Raw genomic sequence first — 20,678 nt, forward strand, 5'->3', positions numbered from 1 at the left:
GCTGGAAAGTAGCTGCTGCCCATGTCGGTCCACACAAAAGATGAATCTCGCCCCAGACCCTCTAAAGTACAGGTTTCACTCAGTACTGCACAGGATTGCCAGCTTAAATTTTGTGCCCTAGGCCTTTGTTGCTCTCCATCACCCTCTGCAGCTCCCCAACCATCGAGGTGAAGTGGGCTTCAGGACCACGATGCCAGAGTTGAATGAGGGTAGAAAAGCCCGCAGCCTGGGTAGCACAGCATTTGGCTGTGATTTTCCATAAATTGGCTAATTGGTGGGCTCACCATCTGATTAAGGGCATTGGGTGGGCATTCGAAGCTGAAGGGTCAAGAGTTGCCTTTTCAGGTATGTAAGAGAAAGGACACCTCTATTTTGAGGTGCCCTCCAATTTCTTAAAAGAGTGAAATAAAGAATAGACTGAGCAGTCAGACTATCATAGAGGAAACCCCTACCACAGGACGACCTGCTGCAGCTAAAGCCAGGCATGTGGTTAAAGGCCTCAGAGCCTGTCTAGAGTACTGGGCCTGGTCTGGCACTGAGAACATACTTTCAAGCACCTGGGTTGTTCTCCAACACCTCAGGGTACTTGGGGACCAACTAGAAAATTTCAGTCAGGCCCTGACAATAGGAATTAATAGGCCTTTATAGTGCCTCATTTGACTACCCGCTGCTTGCAAGCTTCTGGAAAAGTGGTATACTAGCCTCCAATTTGAAATTTCATGAGCTCCCACTGCTTGCCCTACCCCTTCCCCACCACGTCCAGACCTAAAGATTCAACTCCAAGTTTATCCTGCATTAAACGCGCTGCTTTCTAACTCAAAATGATACTATCAGTGGAGTTAAGCTGACAATCACAGATATTTGGTATCGCTTATGATAAATTTATCTGATACAGCTAATCTAATTGTGCTAGTATTCAGTCCCCAGAATGAGCTTCATCTAATGAACAATTGATCATCTAGCGAAAGTAGGTCTTATTCTAATTGAGTTACTGCCGCCGTTAAAATTGCAAACAAAGTAATTCTGTAGAAAAATCAAGTGCCTGTGTGAGCGAAATCAGCTTGAATTTCTTTTAAACCAAACTGACAGGCGCGCAATATCCTGCAATTTGGATAAAGTGTAATTGTGTTAAAAAAATTAATGTGTTCAATCCCTATAGTCTTGTGAATTGTCTAACATTTTGTTCATAATTTGATTGCAATGCGATCCTTTTATCCTTTGCTCTGAATGAAAGAGCTCATTTCTGGATTGCATTTCTTTGAACAATCTCTGACTTACATTTAAATCACAAAATCTACTGATGAAATTTAACTGTTTTGCTCTTAGGGGTGGAAAGCTAAGTCGTGATTTTCCTGGAGTTAGAGAGGAGCGAGAAAGTGTTAAAAAATCTACAATGGTAATGTGCAAAAACAAGTTTAAAAATTGCTGTTTCTGTCTAAAGCTATCTATAATGGGTTCTTGAGAAATCATACGCTCAGCATTTATTGGGTACTTGAGTATTGCACGTAATCTGTAAAAATGCAAAAAAGGTTAACTTCTTAATTTCCAGAAAGTGCACTTTTACAGTTTGACGAATCCCAAAAAGAAAGCATAGTCCAGACTATATGGAACAGACTCGAGGCTGAATCACAGTTTATATTCATATATCACTGTGTCCATTGAATGTATTCTGCCAGTGCTCCTTCGAAGGTTTTAATTGATCCTTCAACAAAACTTTAGCCTAGAGGTTTGATGACACCGCATCTGTCTACATGATGTAAAATAGATGCCAAAATGTCCAATATGGTAGCTCAAGTGTTCATGCTTCTGACTGTCAACTTAATATCTGTCCTATACATAAAAACTCCTGCTTAAGCATTCCATGTCTGAAATAAATGTTAGCTCTTAAATGCCAATATCTGACTGCCTGCTTTGCAAAATCGTTATGGGGACCACTGGAGACTGGAATGGTAATGTTTCATCTTTTTCACTTCCATAATTTGTAGAGCTGGTGGAACAGCAGGGCTCCTCCCCTTCCCACAATAAATTTAACAGCATCGCGTTCCCCCTCCTGATGGCCTCTCACTCATCCAGCTCTCACTCGCTCAACCAGTATATGGTCAGGCTGATAATGATACCCTTGAGACTGACCAGCTGCTTCTGAGGTTACAGCTGGAGCCTGCACTTCATTCCTGAGAAACAAATGAGATTTCTGACCAACACCCATAGTCCTGCCACACAGGGCACCCATATCCCGATAACCTTCTTGGATCCACAGTGGATGATTTCACACGTCCCCACATTGAACTCTGTTGTCATGTTTTTAGCCATGCACTTAATCGGTCAATGTTCCTTAATTCCCTGCTCCTGTCTATGCAACTCACTGTTGCTCCCTACTTCGTGTAATTTGCAAACGAGATGCATTGGTCAATTGTGACACATGCATGATTTTAGATATATTAGTTTATAAGCATTTGGCAATTTAAGGGTTAAAAACCTGGGTTAGATGTGTTTGACTGCAGTAGTCATCCTTTTAAAATAATCTTGTTTTGCAAGACCAGAAAGCTTTTAAGAGCTAGAGGTGAAAGCCTGGCCTAATGCACTGTGATTTGACTGGGGGGAGTCCCTGGGGATTTAAAAAAATTTTTTTTATTCTTCTCCTTTTTCACATTTCCTCCCAAATTTACACACAACAATAATCAGTAACGAATGTAATATCAATCCCCATATCAATAACAACAATCTCATCCTCCCAGCCAACCCCAGACATTAGCCCGCCTGTTATCATAAACAAATGACAAAAAGGAATCAGGAATCACCCTTAGTCACCATTAACACACAGTCAGTCCCCCTCCTCTCAGCACCCGCCCCACCAAATATTCGATGTGATCCAATTCACGAAAGTGCATAATGAATAACGACCATGAATTGTAGAACCCCTCTATCCTTCACCTCAGTTCAAATTTGACCTTTTCAAGTGTCAAGAATTCCAGCAGTTCCCCCCGCCACGCCAGGTCACAGGGTGGAGATGTTGATATCCACCCTTACAGGATCCACCTTCGGGCAGTCAACGATACGAAGGCTACAACATCTGCCTCCATGCCCGTTCCTATCCCCGGCTGGTCCGACACCCCGAATGTGGCCTCCCGAGGGCCTGGGTCCAGTTTCACGTGCACCACTTTACAGATTACCCTAAAAACCTCCTTCCAGTAATACTCCAGCTTTGGACAGGACCAAAACATATAAACGTGGTTTGCGGAGTTTCCCCCGCAACGTTCACACACACCTTCTACCCCTTCAAAGACCGGCTCATCCTCGCCCTTGCAAGGTATGCTCTATATGCCATCTTCAGCTGTATCATCCCCAACCTCGTACATGAGGTGGAGGCGTTCACGCTCTGGAGCACCTCACACCAGAACCCCTCTTCCATACCCTCTCCCAACCTTTCCTCCCACTTTGCTTTGATCCCTTCTAGCGGTGCTTTTTCCTCCTCCAAAATAGTCCCGTAAACCGCCGATACTACCCCCTTCTCCAGTCCCCCTGTCGTCAGCACCTCCTCCAAGAATGTGGAAGCCTGCTATACTGGGAAGCTCTGTATCTCCTTTCTGGCAAAGTCTCGAACCTGCATGTATCTAAATATCTCTCCCTACTCCAGCCCATACTTCGCTCCCAGCTCCTTTAATCCTGCAAAACGACCCCCAAGAAATAAATCTTTCAGTGTCCTGATTCCTTTCTCCTCCCAACTCAGAAAATGGCCATCTCACTTCCCTGGCTCAAATCTATGTTTCCCCCAAATCGGCATTTCCCTTGTCCCTGCCCCCAACTCGAAGTGCTGTCAAAACTGCCTCCAAATACTCAACGAAGCTATTACTACCGGACTCCCTGAGTTATCTCCCCGGGGCCATCGGGTGTGGCGCTATCGCTAGCACCTTCAATCCCGACCCCCTATCAAACTCTCCTCCATTCTGACCCATTGGAAGTCAACCCTTCTGACCCAGCTCCGTACCTTCTCCACAGTCGCCGCCCAGTAATAATACATCAGGTTCGGAAGACCCAAACCCCCTGCCTGCCTTCCTCTCTGTAATTTTAATTCTGGTCACCTTCCCTTCCCATATGAACGAGGCAGTCATTCCTTCAATCTCTCTAAAAAATGCCTTTGGCAGGAATATCGGCAGGCATTGAAAAATAAACAGGAATCGCGGCAGCACATTCATTTTAACTGCCTGTACCCAACCCCCCAGTGACAGAGGGAGACCATCCCACCTTGCCAGATCAGCTATCACCCTCCCCACCAAACTAGAAATCGTGTACCTGCGGAGCCCACCCCCCCCCCCCCCCAATCTCGAGCCACCTGCACCCCCAGGTATCTAAAGTGAGTCCCTGCCCTACGGAATGGCAGCCCCCCACCCCTGCCCGCACCCCTGGCCGAGACACCACAAAATATTCACTCTTGTCTAGATTTAATTTGTACCCCAAGAAAGACCTGAACACCCGAAGCAGCTCCAGTATTCCCCCTATTGACTCACTCGGTTCCGACACGTATAATAACAAGTCATCGGCATATAAGGACACCCTATGCTCTATCCCCCTCCGCACTATCCCTTTCCATACCCCCAAATTTTTAACGTGATGGCCAATGGCTCAGTCGCAAGTGCAAACAGCAGTGGGGACATTGGACATCCCTGCCTAGTCCCACGGTGGAGAGGAAAGTATTCTGAGCTCATGTTATTTGTGCAGACACTGGCCCTCGGCTCCTTAAATAATAGCTTTACCTAGTCCACAAATCTGGGTCCAATTCCAAACCGCTCTAGAACTGCCATCAAGTACCCCCATTCTACCCGGTCAAACGCTTTCTCGGCGTCCAGTGCCAAAACCACCTCTGTTTCCTTCCCCTCCGCCGAGAGTCCCTTGGGGTTTAATGTGTTTTCAGCCTGGGGAATTAATTTGTTTCAGCTTGGGGAGATGATGTCATTGCTCAGTGGAGCTAAGGCATTCAGACATTTTTTGAGAATGATTTGGAGTTAAGTTCTGATCTTTACTGAGACACATAAAAGTCAGTTTTCGCTCATAGTAGGGAGTTGAAAAAAATTAATAGTATGTAAAGCAGTGCAGACTTGTCTGAGGACAAGGGGGAAGCTGAAACAAACCAGTTGATGAAGCTTTTTGAAGGCAGGGGTTCTAACAGGAGCCAAATCTGTTCTGGAAAGCAAGTATTACCCTGTGCCATTGGGATATAGGATGGATTGAAAGCTGTATGTTTTTTTTCTTCTTGTTTAATTGGGAATAGAGATGGTAATTAAAGGTATTGTATTTACTTTATTAAGTTTAAGGGGTAATTGGAAACTATTTTCAGGCATGAGGTTAAGGACTTTAATACTGCATTAATAATAACGTTTTGTTTTAAAATATCAAATCCCTATTTCGTGCAATCACTCCTGGAACAAAGTATCCTTTCCGCGCAGTCTTTGGTCCAGTATCCGAGCCACTGTTGGGGTCTGGTCGGGGATCTTAACACTATTCCTTCATTCAAGTCATTGATCCATGAGTTCCAACCACAGCCAATATTCGGACTAGGTTGTGTTAAAGTATTATAGTGCATGTGAGCAGCTGGAGATCCAAAAATGTGGAATAGGAAGGAAATTTTTCTCTGCATGCATAACAAATTGTGACTTTTATACCAGCAAAAATATAATTTGTCATTGAGCATAAACTGCTGTGCACAACTCTGAAGGGTTAAAACTATAATGGTTTTCAGTTACTCAAATTATATCAGTAGGTTTCTGGCACATATTAAAAATATCACATAGTAAGTGGTTCTTACAGTAACTATTCATTGTATTTGCTATAATATGCTCCTACTGTCTCTTTCCAATGCAGTATTATTACGCGGTGAGGATATTTGCAGGCCAAGATCCATCATTGGTGTGGATTGGTTGGGTGACTCCTGATTACCATTACTACGGCAAAACATTTGGTATGAATAAAAATCGAACAGTCACTGTTACTCTGGGCGATGAGAAAGGCAGAGTTCATGAAAGGTAGGCCTTACGATTTGAGAACTTTGTGTAATGCATTACCATTAATACACCTTTTGTCATGTGAGAGTACCTTTAAGAAATGGGTGTTTAAGAAATGTACCTTTAAGAAATGGGTGTTTATCAGTGATGTCAGAGTGTGGGTGGAGCTGGGCTGTCTGTCAGCTTTTTACTTTCGTTTTAGGCTGTTTGCTGCAGGGGGTGTTTCAGTTTCGTTTTCAGAGCTGGATAGCTGCAGTCACAGCCAGAAGGTGTATGCGTCTCTCTCTCTGTACTCTAAAGACTGTAAATCGATCCTTTGGTGATTTAAAACTAATAACTGCTCTCAGTAGTGACTTTAACCTGATGTGCTTCTGTTTAAAGGTTTTTTTTTTAAAGTCTTATGGATGTTAAAAGGACAGCTTAAGGATTACTTAGTGTTGTATTCTTTGGGGGTTATATTTGAATTGATGGTTGCTAAGATGTTCACTGTATGTTTTAAAAAGGTTAACTTGAGTTAATAGAATAAACATTGTTTTGCTTAAAAAAATACTTTTCCATTTCTGCTGTACCACACCTGTAGAGTGGGCCGTGTGCTCCCCATACCACAATCTATTAAAAGTCAGGTGAACTCCATGATACATTTTGGGGTTCTCTAAACCCTGGCCCATAACACTTCTTTGTGAAATAAATGTGTACTGTGCACAAATGTCTACATAAATGCAAATTGCAGCTTCATTTGCTATATGTGCTGAATGGCAGAATCCACTTCATAGAAAATATGAATCTCAAAGAGTTGGAAATATCAGAATTCTCTTCTTGCCTTCAAGAAGCAGTGATTGAAAATGTACCCTCCATGAAAGAGTGGATAATTACTTGTTTCACAGTATGTTTTTAAAATTTTTTCCAATTAAGTGGCAATTTAGCAAGGCTAATCGACCTACCCTGCACACCTTTTGGGTTATGGCGGTGAGACCCACGCAGACACGGGGAGAATGTGCAAACTCCACATGGACAGTGACCCGGGGCCGGCATCGAACCCGGTCCATGTCGCCGTGAGGCAGCAGTGCTAACCACTGCACCACTGTGCTGCCCACAATATGGTTTTAACATAATTTTTTGATAATAAATGCTTGTAGACATACACTAGTGTGAAGATCTGGCCTGTTCTCCAAATGTTGCGCTGTACTGACCATTGAGTTATCATCCAGGATTTGGTGAATGGATCATGTCTGGACTAAGATGTAAGAACTTGAAATAATCGATTTGCAATATTTACTGTTTCTCGGCTGATTTCTGCAGCTCTGTTGGTTTGGAACGCAACAAACAATTTGTTTTGGAACTGAATTGCACTCCGAATTTCATTCCAATTTTTAAAGGTGAAATATTTTCAGGACGTACAGTGATCGCTCAGCAGGAAGTTATTGATAATCCCTGTCTTGCAAGCTACCTTTAAATAGAATGGAATGAAGCACTAAAATCTGTTGTTCTTTGCAGTGTCAAACGATGTAATTGTTACATGGTTTGGGGAGGCGATCTTGTCAGCAGCTCAAAGGGATCAAGCAGCAGTAGTGCCGACATTGAAGTTGGATGTTTCACTGATCTAGCATCAGGCCAGTTAACATTCACAGCAAACGGAAAAGACCTCAGCACTCATTACCAGGTAAAATGGCTGGCTTGATCAGCGCTGAGTTTCAGAAGTTCTGTCTGTTTTACAGGACTTCAAAATCTTGTTAAAATCCATTTCTATTTTCTGCTATCAGGGGTCGATACTGAAACAGGTCACGCTTAAGGATTGTTAAAATTGCTTAATTTTACTAAATAACATACCCATTGATGTTATTTTAAAACTGAAGATAAGAGCCATTGGATTCACCTGTTACAGTATGTAAGCCATGTGCTGAACTTGGCCATAATAAGAACATAAGAACTAGGAACAGGAGTAGGCCATCTGGCCCCTAGAGCCTGCTCCGCCATTTTATGAGATCATGGCTGATCTTTGTGGACTCAGCTCCACTCTCTGGCCCGTACACCATATCCCCGAATCTCTTTATTCTTTAGAAAGGTATCTATCTTTTTCTTAAAAACGTTTAAAGAAGGAGCCTCAACTGCTTCACTGGGCAACAAATTCCAGAGATTCACAACCCTTTGGGTGAAGAAAGTTCCTCCTCCACTCCGTCCTAAATCTACTTCCCCTTATTTTGAGGCTATGCCCCCTAGTTCTGCTTTCCCCGACCAATGGAAACAACTATCCTATCCTATCTATTCCCTTCATAATTTTATGTTTCAATAAGATCCCCCCCGCATCCTTCTAAACTCCAATGAGTACAGTCCCAGTCTACTCAACCTCTCGTCACAATCTAATCCCCTCAACTCTGGGATCAACCTAGTGAATCTCCTCTGCACTCCCTCCAGTGCCAATATGTCCTTTCTCAGGTAAGGAGACCAAAACTGAACACAATACTCCAGATGCGGCCTCACCAACACCGTATACAATTGCAGCATAACCTCCCTAGTCTTGAACTCCATCCCTCTAGCAGCGAAAGACAAAACAAGATTAGCCTTCTTAATCACCTGTTGCACCTGCACACCAACTTTTTGCGACTCGTGCACCAGCACACCCAGGTCCCTCTGCACAGCAGCATGTTTTAACATCTTACCGTTTAAATAATAATCCATTCTGCTGTTATTCCTCCCAAAATGGATAGCCTCACACTTGGCAACATTGAATTCCATCTGCCAGACCCTAGCCCATTCACCTAACCTATCCAAATCCTTCTGCAGACTTCCGGTATCCTCTGCACTTTTTGCTTTACCACTCACCTTAGTGTCGTCTGCAAACTTTGACACATTGCACTTGGTCCCCAACTCCAAATCGTCTATGTAAATTGTGAACAACTGCGGGCCCAACACTGATCCTTGAGGGACCCCACTAGTTACAGGTTGCCAACCATAGAAACACCCATTTATCCCCACTCTCTGCTTTCTGTTAGTTAACCAATCCTCTACCCATGCTACCACTTTACCCTCAATGCCATGCATCTTTAGTGTATGCAGCAACCTTTTGTGTGACAACTTGTCAAAAGCTTTCTGGAAATCCAGATATACCACATCCATTTGCTCCCTGTTATCTACTGCACTGGTTACGTCCTCAAAAAATTCTACCAAATTAGTCAGACACGACCTACCCTTTGTGAACCCATGCTGCGTCTGCCCAATGGGACAATTTCCCTCCAGGTGCCCCGCTATTTCCTCCTTAATGATAGATTCCAGCATTTTCCCTACAACCGAAGTTAAGCTTACTGGCCTGTAATTACCCGCTTTCTGCCGACCTCCTTTTTTAAACAGTGGTGTCACGTTTGCTACTTTCCAATCCTCTGGGACCACCCCAGAGTCTAGTGAATTTTGATAAATTATCACTAGTGCGTTTACAATTTCCCTAGCCATCTCTTTTAACACTCTGGGATGCAGCCTATCAGGACCAGGAGACTTGTCTACCTTTAGCCCCATTAGCTTGCCCAATACTCCCTCCTTAGTGATTACAATCATCTCAAGGTCCTCACCTATCATATCTTTATTTCCATCAGTCACTGGCATGTTATATGTGTCCTCCACTGTGAAGACTGACCCAAAAAACCTGTTCAGCTCCTCAGCCATTTCCCCGACTCCTATTATTAAATCTCCCTTCTCATCTTCCAAAGGACCAATATTTACCTTAGCCACTCTTTTTTGTCTTATATATTTGTAGATGCTTTTACTATCTGCTTTTATGTTCTGAGCCAGTTTACTTTCATAGTCTAACTTACTTTTCTTTATGGCTTTTTTAGTAGCTTTCTGTTGTCCCCTAAAGACTTCCCAGTCCTCTAGTCTCCCACTAATTTTTGCCACTTTGTTTTTTCCTTCAATTTGATACTCTCCCTCACCTCCTTAGATATCCAAGGTCGATTTTTCCCCTTTCTACCATCTTTCCTTTTTGTCGGTATGAACCTTTTCTGAACACTGTGAAAGATCGCTCGGAAGGTTCTCCACTGTTTCTCAACTGATTCACCATGAAGTCTTTGCTCCCAGTCTACCTTAGCTAGTTCTTCTCCCATTGTAATCGCCTTTGTTTAAGCACAAAACACTAGTGTTTGATTTTACCTTGTCATCCTCCAACTGTGATTTAAATTCCACCATATTGTGGTCGCTCCTTCCAAGAGGATCCCGAACTATGAGATCATTAATCAATCCTGCCTCATTACACAGGACCAGATCTAGGACCGCTTGTTCCCTTGTAGGTTCCATTACATACTGCTCCAGGAAATTATCCCGGGCACATTCTATAAACTCCTCCTCAAGGCTGCCTTTACCAACCTGGTTAAACCAATCGATATGCAGATTAAAATCTCCCATGATAACCGCTGTACCATTTCTACATGCATCCGTTATTTCTTTGCTTATTGCCTGCCCTACCATCCTGTTACTATTTGGTGGCCTATAGACTACTCCTATCAGTGACCTTTTCACCTTACTATTCCTGATTTCCACCCAAATTGATTCAACCTTGTCCTCCATAGCACCAATATCATCCCTTACTATTGCCCGGATGCCATCCTTAAACAACAAAGCTACACCACCGCCCTTACCGTCCATTCTATCCTTTCATATAGTCTGATACCCTTGGATATTTAACTCCCAGTCGTGACCATCTTTTAACCATGTTTCAGTAATGGCCACTAAATCAACTCATTTACCTTATTTCGTATACTACGAGCATTCAGGTAAAGTACACTTATGCTGTTTTTTATGTCTTTGTTATGAATCCTAACACCTTGATCAGTACCTTTTCACAAATTATTTTTCCTCTTACCCTTTCTCCTAATTTTCCTTGTATTTGAACCCATATCTCGACATAATAACCTGTCACGTAACCTGCTGCCTTGATCTCCATTAACCATTATACTGTCCATAGCTTTACACTTCCCTTCCCCCCAATTTGCTAGTTTAAAGTCCTTGTGACCAACCTATTTATCCTATTCGCTAGAACACTGGTCCCAGATTGGTTCAGGTGAAGACCATCCCAACGGTACAGGTCCCTCCTGCCCCAGTACTGATGCCAATGCCCCATGAAATGGAATCCCTCTTTCCCGCACCACTCCTTTAGCCACGTGTTAACTTCCCTAATTTTCTCAACCCTATGCCAATTGGCACGTGGCTTGGGTAGTAATCCAGAGATTATGACCCTGGAGGACCTGTTCTTTAATTTAGTCCCTAGTGTTTGATAATCCGCAAACAGGTCCTCTTTCTTAGTCTTACCTATGTTGTTAGTCCCAACGTAGACCACAACAACTGGACCCTCCCCCTCCCTCTCCAAAATCCTTTCAAGCCGATCAGAGATGTCCCTCACCCTGGCACAGGGCAGGCAACATACCATGCTGGACTCTTGATCTGGCTTACAAAGGATGCCATCAATCCCCCTAATTATAGAATCCCCTACAACTACCACTTGTCTTTTTGCTCCCCACTCTTGAATGGCTTCCTGTACCACGGTGCAGTGGTCAGTCAACGCATCCTCCCTACAGCCCTCTTCCTCATCCACACAGGGAGCAAGTACCTCATACCTGTTGGACAAGGTCAAGGGCTGAGGCTCCTCAACTCCTAAACTCAGGATCCCCCTACCTGCCTCCCTTGCAGTCACACCACTCTGTCCCTGACCACTGTCCGAATTAACAGTACTTATTCTACCGGGTGTGACTGCCTCCTGAAACAAAGCGTCCAGGTAATTTTCCCCCTCCCTGATGTGCCGCAGTGTGTGCAGCTCGGTCTCCAACTCATCAATTCTGAGCCGAAGTTCCTCGAGCAGCCAACACTTGCTGCAGATGTGGTCACTGACGGTCTCAATGGGATCCACCAGGTCCATCATCACACAGCAACAGCACATCACCTGTCCAGCCATATTCAATTAGTTAATTAATTTAAATAATAATTAAAAAAAATATATAACCTCAAGGATAAACCCGAACACCAACAAAAACACAGCCCTCTCTCGCCACTCACCCGAACTCAGTCACTCACCTAAACTCAGATGCACTCTGTTCCAATCAGCACTCCATGTCTAAAGGCACTCCTGCCACACCTTTTGTGTACTCACCTCTCCCAGCACTGTTATAATGTTATCTTAATGTCTCTGTTCACCCACTATCTGCACTAAAAGCACCTGTATATTTTTCTTTTAACTTTATCAACCATATCTGCTATTTATCAATAACACTTGGAGGAAATAGAAGTCAGCCGAGTGCGGTAATGCTTTGTGGGTCACTCTGATTAAAATTGCCCGTATGATCTCCTAGGTCATTTAATAAGAGGGTCGAGAGGGGAAAACATTCACAGTTACAAGAAGATGAGAGGTTGGAGCAGAAATAAGACATTCAGCCCTTCAAAAATATAATGGCTGGTCTTTTACCTCAATTCCACCTTCCTGCACTATCCCTATATCCCTTAATTCCCCTAGTATCCAAACATCTGCCATTTCTGTCTCGAATATACTAAGCGATTGAACCTCCACAGGCCTGTGGGTGGAGAATTCTAAGATTCACAACCTGCCAAGAGTGAGACAGTGTGAAGATATTTCTCTTCATCTCAGTCCTAATGGCCGGTTGATCCTTTATTCGGAAACTACAACTATGTATTATAGCCTGGGGAAATAGCCTTTGAGCATCTGTCCTATCAAGTCCCTTTGGAATGTTACATGTTTCAATGAGATGACTTTTTTTGAATTGCTTGGGAACTGCTCAGCCTCTCCTCATAGGACACTCTCCTCATCCCAGGTATCCTTTAGGTAAACTTTATTCCTATCCCTCTAAATCAAGTATTACCTTCAGTTTTTAAGACGACCAAAATTGTGCACAGTACTCCAGGTGTGGCCTCACCCAGGCCCTGTATAAATGCAGTAAGTTTAATAATGCACTTTCAGCGACTCTATTAGTGAACAATTATTTGCAAGGATCTACAAGGGCCGCTGCATTTCTGCAGCTAGTTCTGGAATGCCTCCTGCCTCGGAGAACTTTTCCCCCTGGGATGATTCCTCACTCTGTGTCCCGATTGGTCACCCAGGCCAGGTGATGCTTACTCTGCTGTGTTGCCCTGAAAGGGACAATCGCTGCTTCTTTACTCTTGATCGAAGGAAGGCCCACCGGTACCCAGTTAAATGCCTGATTGGCACTTAATTCAGTGGGCCTTCCCAAAAGAAAGGGGTGTGGGGCTCTCTCCAGCCTCCAGGTGAAACCCCATCTCCTTCATTAAATACCATCCACTATCTCAGCAGTCATGTCTTTTAAACCACTAGGATGTCGGCAATCATATCCAGGAGATTTGTTTGCTTTCCATCCCATTAATTCCGCCAATATTATTACTATACAAAGACTAATTTTTAAAAAAATATATATATTTATTCAAATTTTCAATGATTTTCAACAAAACGCTCCAACCAGAAAATAAAAGAATAAAGCACAAAACAAGTAAAAATTATACATGAGATTTCCAACAAAATACAATAACCCCCATTTAACAAATGAACACGCTAGTAAGGAAAACGCCCCACTCTAACCTAAACAAAACAGAAAAACCAAACGCCCCTCCTCCCCCTGGGTTGCTGCTGTTGTTGACCTCCACCTAACGTTCCGTGAGAAAGTCTAGGCACGGTTGCCACCGCCTGGAGAACCCCTGCACAGACCCTCGCAAGGCAAACTTTATCCTTTCCAGCTTGATGAACCCTGCCATATCGTTAATCCAAGCTTCCACGCTTGGGGGCTTCGCCTCCCTCCACATTAGCAGGATCCTCCACCGGGCTACCAGGGACGCAAAGGCCAGAACACCGGCCTCTTTCGGCTCCTGCACTCCCGGCTCGTCCGCTACCCCAAATACTGCAAATCCCCAGCTCGGCTTGACCCGGGTGTTCACCACTTTGGACATAGTCCTCGCAAAGCCACTCCAGAACCCCTCCAGCGCCGGACATGTGGCCGTGATTTGCTGGGCTGCCCGAGCACCTCACACACCTGTCCTCCATCCCAAAAAACCTATTCATCCTCGCCCCTGTCATATGCGCCCCATGGACAATTTTGAACTGTATTAGGCTGAGCCTGGCGCAAGAGGAGGACGAATGAACCCTACTCAGGGCATCAGACCACAGATCTTCATCCAGCTCCTCCCCCCAGCTCCTCCTCCCACTTACCCTTTAATTCCTTCTCTTCCGCCTCCTGCAGTTCCTGATAGATTGCCGAGACCTTGCCTTCTCTGACCCATACACCCAAAATCACCCTGTCCTGAATCCTTCTTGCTGGGAGCAGCGGAAATTCCTTCACATGCCGTCTCACAAACGCCCTCACTTGCATGTACCTAAAAGCATTCCCGGGAGGTAACCCAAATTTCTCCTCTAGCGCCCCTAGGCTCGCAAAAGTCCAATCGATGAATAGGTCCTCCATTCTTTTAATCCCAGCCCGCTGCCAGCTCAGAAACCCCATCCATCCTACCCGGAACGAACCTGTGGTTCTCTCGTATCGGGGACCAGACCGAGGCCCCCACCTCGCCCCTATGTCGCCTCCACTGCCCCCAGATCTTCACAGTCGCCGCCACCACCCATCTTATGAACCCTTCCCTGAACCCAAACGTTCCAAGCACTTCCCAGAGATGCTCCCACTCCACCAGATCAAAGGACTTCTTCGCGTCCATAGCCGCCACTACCTTCACTTCCCCTTCCACCGAGGGCATCATGATCACATTTAAGAGCCTCCGCACATTCGTGTTTAACTGCCTGCCCTTCACAAACCCCATCTGGTCCTCATGGATCACCCCCGGGACACCGTCCTCAATCCTCGTAGCCAGCACCTTCGCCAACAACTTAGCGTCTACATTGAGGAGCGAAATCGGCCTATACGATCCACATTGCAATGGATCCTTATCCCGCTTCAAAATCAACAAGATCAGCGCCTGGGACATTGTCGGGAGCAGGGTCCCCTCCTCCCTCGCCTCATTAAACATTCTCACAAGCAATTGGCCCAGCAGGTACACATACTTTCTGTAAAATTCAACCGGGAACCCGCCGGTCCCGGGGCCATTCCCCGCCTGCATGCTCCCCAATCCTTTAACCAGCTCCTCCAGCCCAATCGGCGCCCCCAAACCAGCCACCTGCTCCTTCCCCACTCTCGAAACCTCAGTTGGTCCAAGAATCGCCACATTCCCTCCCCCTCCCTCCGGGGGCTCAGACCCACATAGATTTCCATGGAAGTCCCTAAATACCTTGTTTATTCTCACCGCACTCCGCACCGTATTCCCCCCTCTATCTCTAATTCCACCAATTTCCCTCGCTGCCTCCCTCTTACGAAGCTGATGTGCCAGCATCCGGCTCGCCTTCTCCCCATACTCATATACCACCCCCTGGATTTTCCTCCACTGCGCCTCTGCTTTTCCCGTGGTCAATAGATCAAATTCCATTTGGAGGTTTTGTCGCACCTAAGTAGCCCCTCCTCGGGGGCCTCTGCAGAGCTCCTGTCCACCCTTAATATCTCCCCCACCAATCTCTCCCTTTCCCTCCTCTCTCTCTTCTCCCTATGGGCCTGTGGTATTATAGGTATTATGGTACCTGAGAGGCTAAAGTACCGTTGGTAGAACCTGTATGCTTGCTATTGGCTAGAGTGTATAATAGCTCCGCCCTGATAGGCGGGGTATAAGAACCCGTGCCGCCCCAGCAGCCCTCATTCTGTACCTGAGCTGCTCGGGGAAACATCTAGCTTATTAAAGCCTTCAGTTGGACTCCAACCTCGCTTTAGTGGTCATTGATCGTGCATCAATTTAATAAGCTAGATTTTTAAGAAGAAAGCATGGAGTTCCGAATCAAGCCGGCGTGTCTGCAACTCAGCCCCCACGCGGCGAACTCTGCGGCAATCTTTAAGCACTGGCTGGCGTGTTTTAAAGGGTACCTCGAGACGGCTGAAAACGCACCCACGGGAGAGCAGAAACTGCACGTCCTGCACTCAAGGGTGAGCCCGGAGATTTGCACCCCCATCAAGGAAGCGGAAGATTTCAATGCAGCAATCGAGCTGCTAAAAGGACACTATATTCGCCCGGTAAACCAGGTCTACGCCCGGCACCTGCTTGCAACAAGGCGGCAAACCCCTGGGGAATCGTTGGAGGAATTCTACCGCGCACACCTGGTGCTGGGAAGAAGCTGTGGCTGCCCGCAAGTTTCGGTGAGCGAACACACGGAACAATATAAGACCCCTTCTAGCCCTCCTGACTCCTTGCTTAAGTTCCTTCCTACTTTTCTTATATTCCACTCAGGCTTCGTCTGTTCCCAGCCTTTTAGCCCTGACAAATGCCTCCTTTTTCTTTTTGACGAGGCCTACAATATCTCTTGTTCATAGATTATCATAGAATTTACAGTGCAGAAGGAGGCCATTCGGCCCATCGAGTCTGCACCGGCTCTTGGAAAGAGCATCCTACCCAAGGTCAACACCTACACCCTATCCCCATAACCCAGTAACCCCACCTAACACTAAGGGCAATTTTGGACAGTAAGGGCAATTTACCATGGCCAATCCACCTAACCTGCACATCTTTGGACTGTGGGAGGAAACCGGAGCACCCGGGGGAAACTCACGCACACACGGGGAGGATGTGCAGACTCAGCACAGACAGTGACCCAAGCCGGAATCGAACCTGGGACCCTAGAGCTGTGAAGCAATTGTGCTATCCACAATGCTACCGTGTTATCCAAGGTTCCCGAAAATTGCCGTATTTATCCTTTTTCCTCACAGGAACATGCCGGTCCTGAATTCCTTTCAACTGACACTTGAAAGCCTCCCACATGTCAGATGTTGATTTGCCCTCAAACATCCGCCCCCAATCGAGGTTCTTCAGTTCCCGCCTAATATTGTTATAATTAGCCTTCCCCCAATTTAGCACCTTCATCCTAGGACCACTCTTATCCTTGTCCACCAGCACTTTAAAACTTACTGAATTGTGGTCACTGTTCCCAAATGCTCCCCTACTGAAACTTCTACCACCTAGCCGGGCTCATTCCCCAATTCCAGGTCCAGTACCGCCCCTTCCCTGGTTGGACTGTCTACATATTGTTTTAAGAAGCCCTCCTGGATGCTCCTTACAAACTCTGTCCCGTCTAAGCCCCTGGCACTACGTGAGTCCCAGTCAATATTGGGGAAGTTGAAGTCTCCCATCACCACAACCCTGTTGTTTTTACTCTTTTCCAAAATCTGTCTACCTATCTGCTCCTCTATCTCCCGCTGGCTGTTGGGAGGCCTGTAGTAAACCCCCAACATTGTGACTGCACCCTTCTTATTCCTGATCTCTACCCATATAACCTCACTGCCCTTGAGGTGTCCTCCCGTAGTACAGCTGTGATATCCTCCCTAACCAGTAGCGCAACTCCGCCACCCCTTTTACATCCCCCTCTATCCCGCCTGAAACATCTAAATCCTGGAACGTTTAGCTGCCAATCCTGCCCTTCCCTCAACCAGGTGTCTGTAATGGCAACAACATCATAGTTCCAAGTACTAATCCAAGCTCTAAGTTCATCTGCCTTACCCGTAATACTTCTTGCATTAAAACATATGCACTTCAGGCAACCAGACCCGCTGTGTTCAGCAACTTCTCCCTGTCTGCTCTGCCTCAGAGCCACACTGTCCCTATTCCCTAGTTCTCCGTCAATGCTCTCATCTTCTGACCTATTGCTCCCGTGCCCACCCCCCTGCCATACTAGTGTACAACGACCTCTGCCTGTTTGCCCTCCCCCTCCAGGATGCCCTCTACCCGTTTGGAGACATCCTGGACCCTAGCACCAGGGAGGCAACATACTGGAGTCTCTTTCACGTCCACAGAAGCGCCTATCTGTGCCCCTGACTATAGAGTCCCCTATTACTATTGCTCTTCTGCGCTTTGAACCTCCCTTCTGAACATCACAGCCAGCCATGGTGCCACTGCTCTGGCTGCTACTGTTTTCCCCTGATAGGCTATCCCCCCCGACAGTATCCTGTTCGAGAGGGGGACAACCACAGGGGATTCCTGCACTGACTGCCTGCCCTTTCTGGTGGTCACCCATTTCTCTGCCTGCACCTTGGGTGTGACCACATTTATATAACTGCTATCTATGACGCTTTCCGCCACCTGCATGCTCCTAAGTGCATCCAATTGCTCTCCAACTGAACCATGCGGTCTGTGAGGAGCTCCAGTTGGGTGCACTTTCTGCAGATGAAGCCATCCGGGACGCTGGAAGCCTCTCGGACCTGCCACATCTCACAGTCAGAGCACTGCACCCCTCTAACTGACATTGCGTCAATTAATTAGTAAATTAATTTTTTTTAAAAGTTAACTATCTGTTTCCTGGCACTAGATTTCTACTATAAATGTGAAAGCTAAACATAGTACTCTCCGATCTCTGGCTTAGATACCCCTCTAAATTATAATTAAGTAATTATGTTTAATTAGTTACCAATGCTTAATTTTTTTATTTAGTGTAGATTCCCAACCAGCCACTCAGGTCACAGCTTTTCTGTGATGTCACTTCAGTTTCCCCCCCCCCACACACACAATTTGAAAAAGGTATAAAAGTAAAAATGAGTAAAAATCACTTACTTACCTTCTGAGGGTCTTAGATGTTCTCAGGTTCTCTCACTGACAGAGACTGCTCCTCCTCCCCCGAACGGCTCCTGAAACTAGGCCTTGATCTTTTTAAATCTCCGCTCCGACTCGCAGCTCCCGCGCTTTTTAAATCTCCCGCGCTTTTTAAATCTCCCGGCTCTCTCTCCTCTCGCGCTGTTTTCAATGTCCCGGTTCTCTCTCCTCTCACGCTGTTTTCAATGTCCCGGCTCTCTCTCCTCTCGCGCTGTTTTCAATGACCCGGCTCTCTCTCCTCTCGCGCTGTTTTCATGGGGATTTTGTGGGGATATGTCAAGCCCGAGCGGTGGCCGCAGTCTCCAGCGGCGAATCCGGACCGCCACCACAAACTTCTCCTCGGGTCCCGTGCGGCCAGCGGCTGCCGCCACCCCCATATCCCAGGGCGATGTGCGGACCCCGGGCGCCGCCATCTTGTTCCGCGGACGCCACGCCATATTGTGCACCCCCGGCCATGTGCGACCTATGGGAGACGCCATCTTGGATGATCCCCCAGGACCCCATCTCGGCCGACCACACAGTGCCTGAACAGAATTCCCAACTACTGCGATTGGCCTCAGTGACTCTGGATCAGTCTCGACCTTGAACACTCTCAACCGCTACGAAGACCGTTTTCATCAACGGCCACGAGACGTCCAGCCGAATTGACTCTGGGAGCACGGAGAGCTTCATACACCCCAACACGGTAAGGTGCTGTTCCCTCCTCATCCACCCTGTTAATCAAAAAATCTCACTGGCCTCCGGTTCCCACTCAGTGGAGATAAAGGGGTTTTGTGTAGCAAACCTCACAGTCCAGGGAAGGGATTTCAAAAATTTCCGTCTCTACGTCCTTCCCCACCTCTGCGAGGCTACACTCCTGGGTTTAGACTTCCAGTGTAACCTTCAAAGTCTGACCTTCCAATTCGGCGGCCCTATACCCCCCCTTACTGTCTGCGGCCTCGCGACCCTTAAGGTCGACCCGCCTTCCCTGTTTGCGAACCTCACCCCGGATTGCAAACCCATCGCCACCAGGAGCAGGTGGTACAGTGCCCAGGACCGATCTTTATTAGGTCAGAGGTCCAAAGGCTACTGAGGGAAGGGGTCATTGAAGCCAGTAACAGCCCCTGGAGAGCTCAAGTAGTGGTGGTAAAGACCGGGGAGAAGCATAGGATGGTCATCGACTACAGTCAGACCATCAACAGGTTTACGCAGCTGGACGCGTACCCTCTCCCCCGTATAGCCGACCTGGTAAACAGGATTGCGCATTATAAGGTCTTCTCCACGGTGGATCTCAATTCCGCCTACCACCAGCTCCCCATCCGCACTAGTGACCACAAATACACTGCCTTCGGGGCAGACGGGCGGCTCTATAACTTCTTACGGGTTCCCTTTGGTGTCACTAACGGGGTCTCGGTCTTCCAGCGCAAGATGGACTGAATGGTTGACCGGTACAGTTTACGGGCAACATTCCCGTATCTCGATAATGTCACCATCTGCGGCCACGACCAGCAGGACCACAACACCAACCTCCGAAAATTTCTCCAGACCGCTAAAATCCTTAACCTAACATACAATAAGGATAAATGCGTGTTTAGCACCGACCGTCTAGCCATTCTCGGCTACGTAGTGCAAAATGGAGTTATAGGCCCCGACCCTGAACGCATGTGCCCCCTTATGGAGGTCCCCCTCCCTCACTGCTCTAAGGCCCTAAAACACTGCCTAGGGTTTTTTAGCTACTACGCCCAGTGGGTCCCCAACTATGCGGACAAGGCCCGTCCCCTGATCCAATCCACAGTTTTTCCCCTGTCGACAGAGGCCAGCCAGGCCTTCAGCCGCATCAAAGCAGACATTGCAAAGGCCACGATGCACGCCATCGACGAGTCCCTCCCCTTCCAGGTTGAGAGCGATGCGTCCCACGTAGCTCTGGCGGCAACACACAACCAAGCGGGCAGACCCGTGGCCTTCTTCTCCCGTACCCTCCATACTTCCGAAATCCGTCACTCCTCAGTCGAAAAGGAGGTCCAGGCCATAGTAGAAGCTGTG

General features: G+C 46.7%; 1 protein-coding gene across 1 annotated transcript in view; it reads left to right on the plus strand.

The window, feature by feature from the left end:
* ryr3 (ryanodine receptor 3) overlaps nt 1–20,678 on the plus strand; it is a 593,334-nt gene that overhangs the window by 262,089 nt on the left and 310,567 nt on the right. Inside the window, 3 exon segments of the mRNA XM_072484927.1 lie at nt 1,327–1,396; nt 5,857–6,017; nt 7,491–7,656. Of these exon segments, the coding sequence (XP_072341028.1) occupies nt 1,327–1,396; nt 5,857–6,017; nt 7,491–7,656 (397 nt within the window).

The sequence above is a fragment of the Scyliorhinus torazame genome, chromosome 2 (genome assembly GCF_047496885.1).
Source record: "Scyliorhinus torazame isolate Kashiwa2021f chromosome 2, sScyTor2.1, whole genome shotgun sequence".
NCBI classification, from domain to species: Eukaryota; Metazoa; Chordata; class Chondrichthyes; order Carcharhiniformes; family Scyliorhinidae; genus Scyliorhinus; species Scyliorhinus torazame.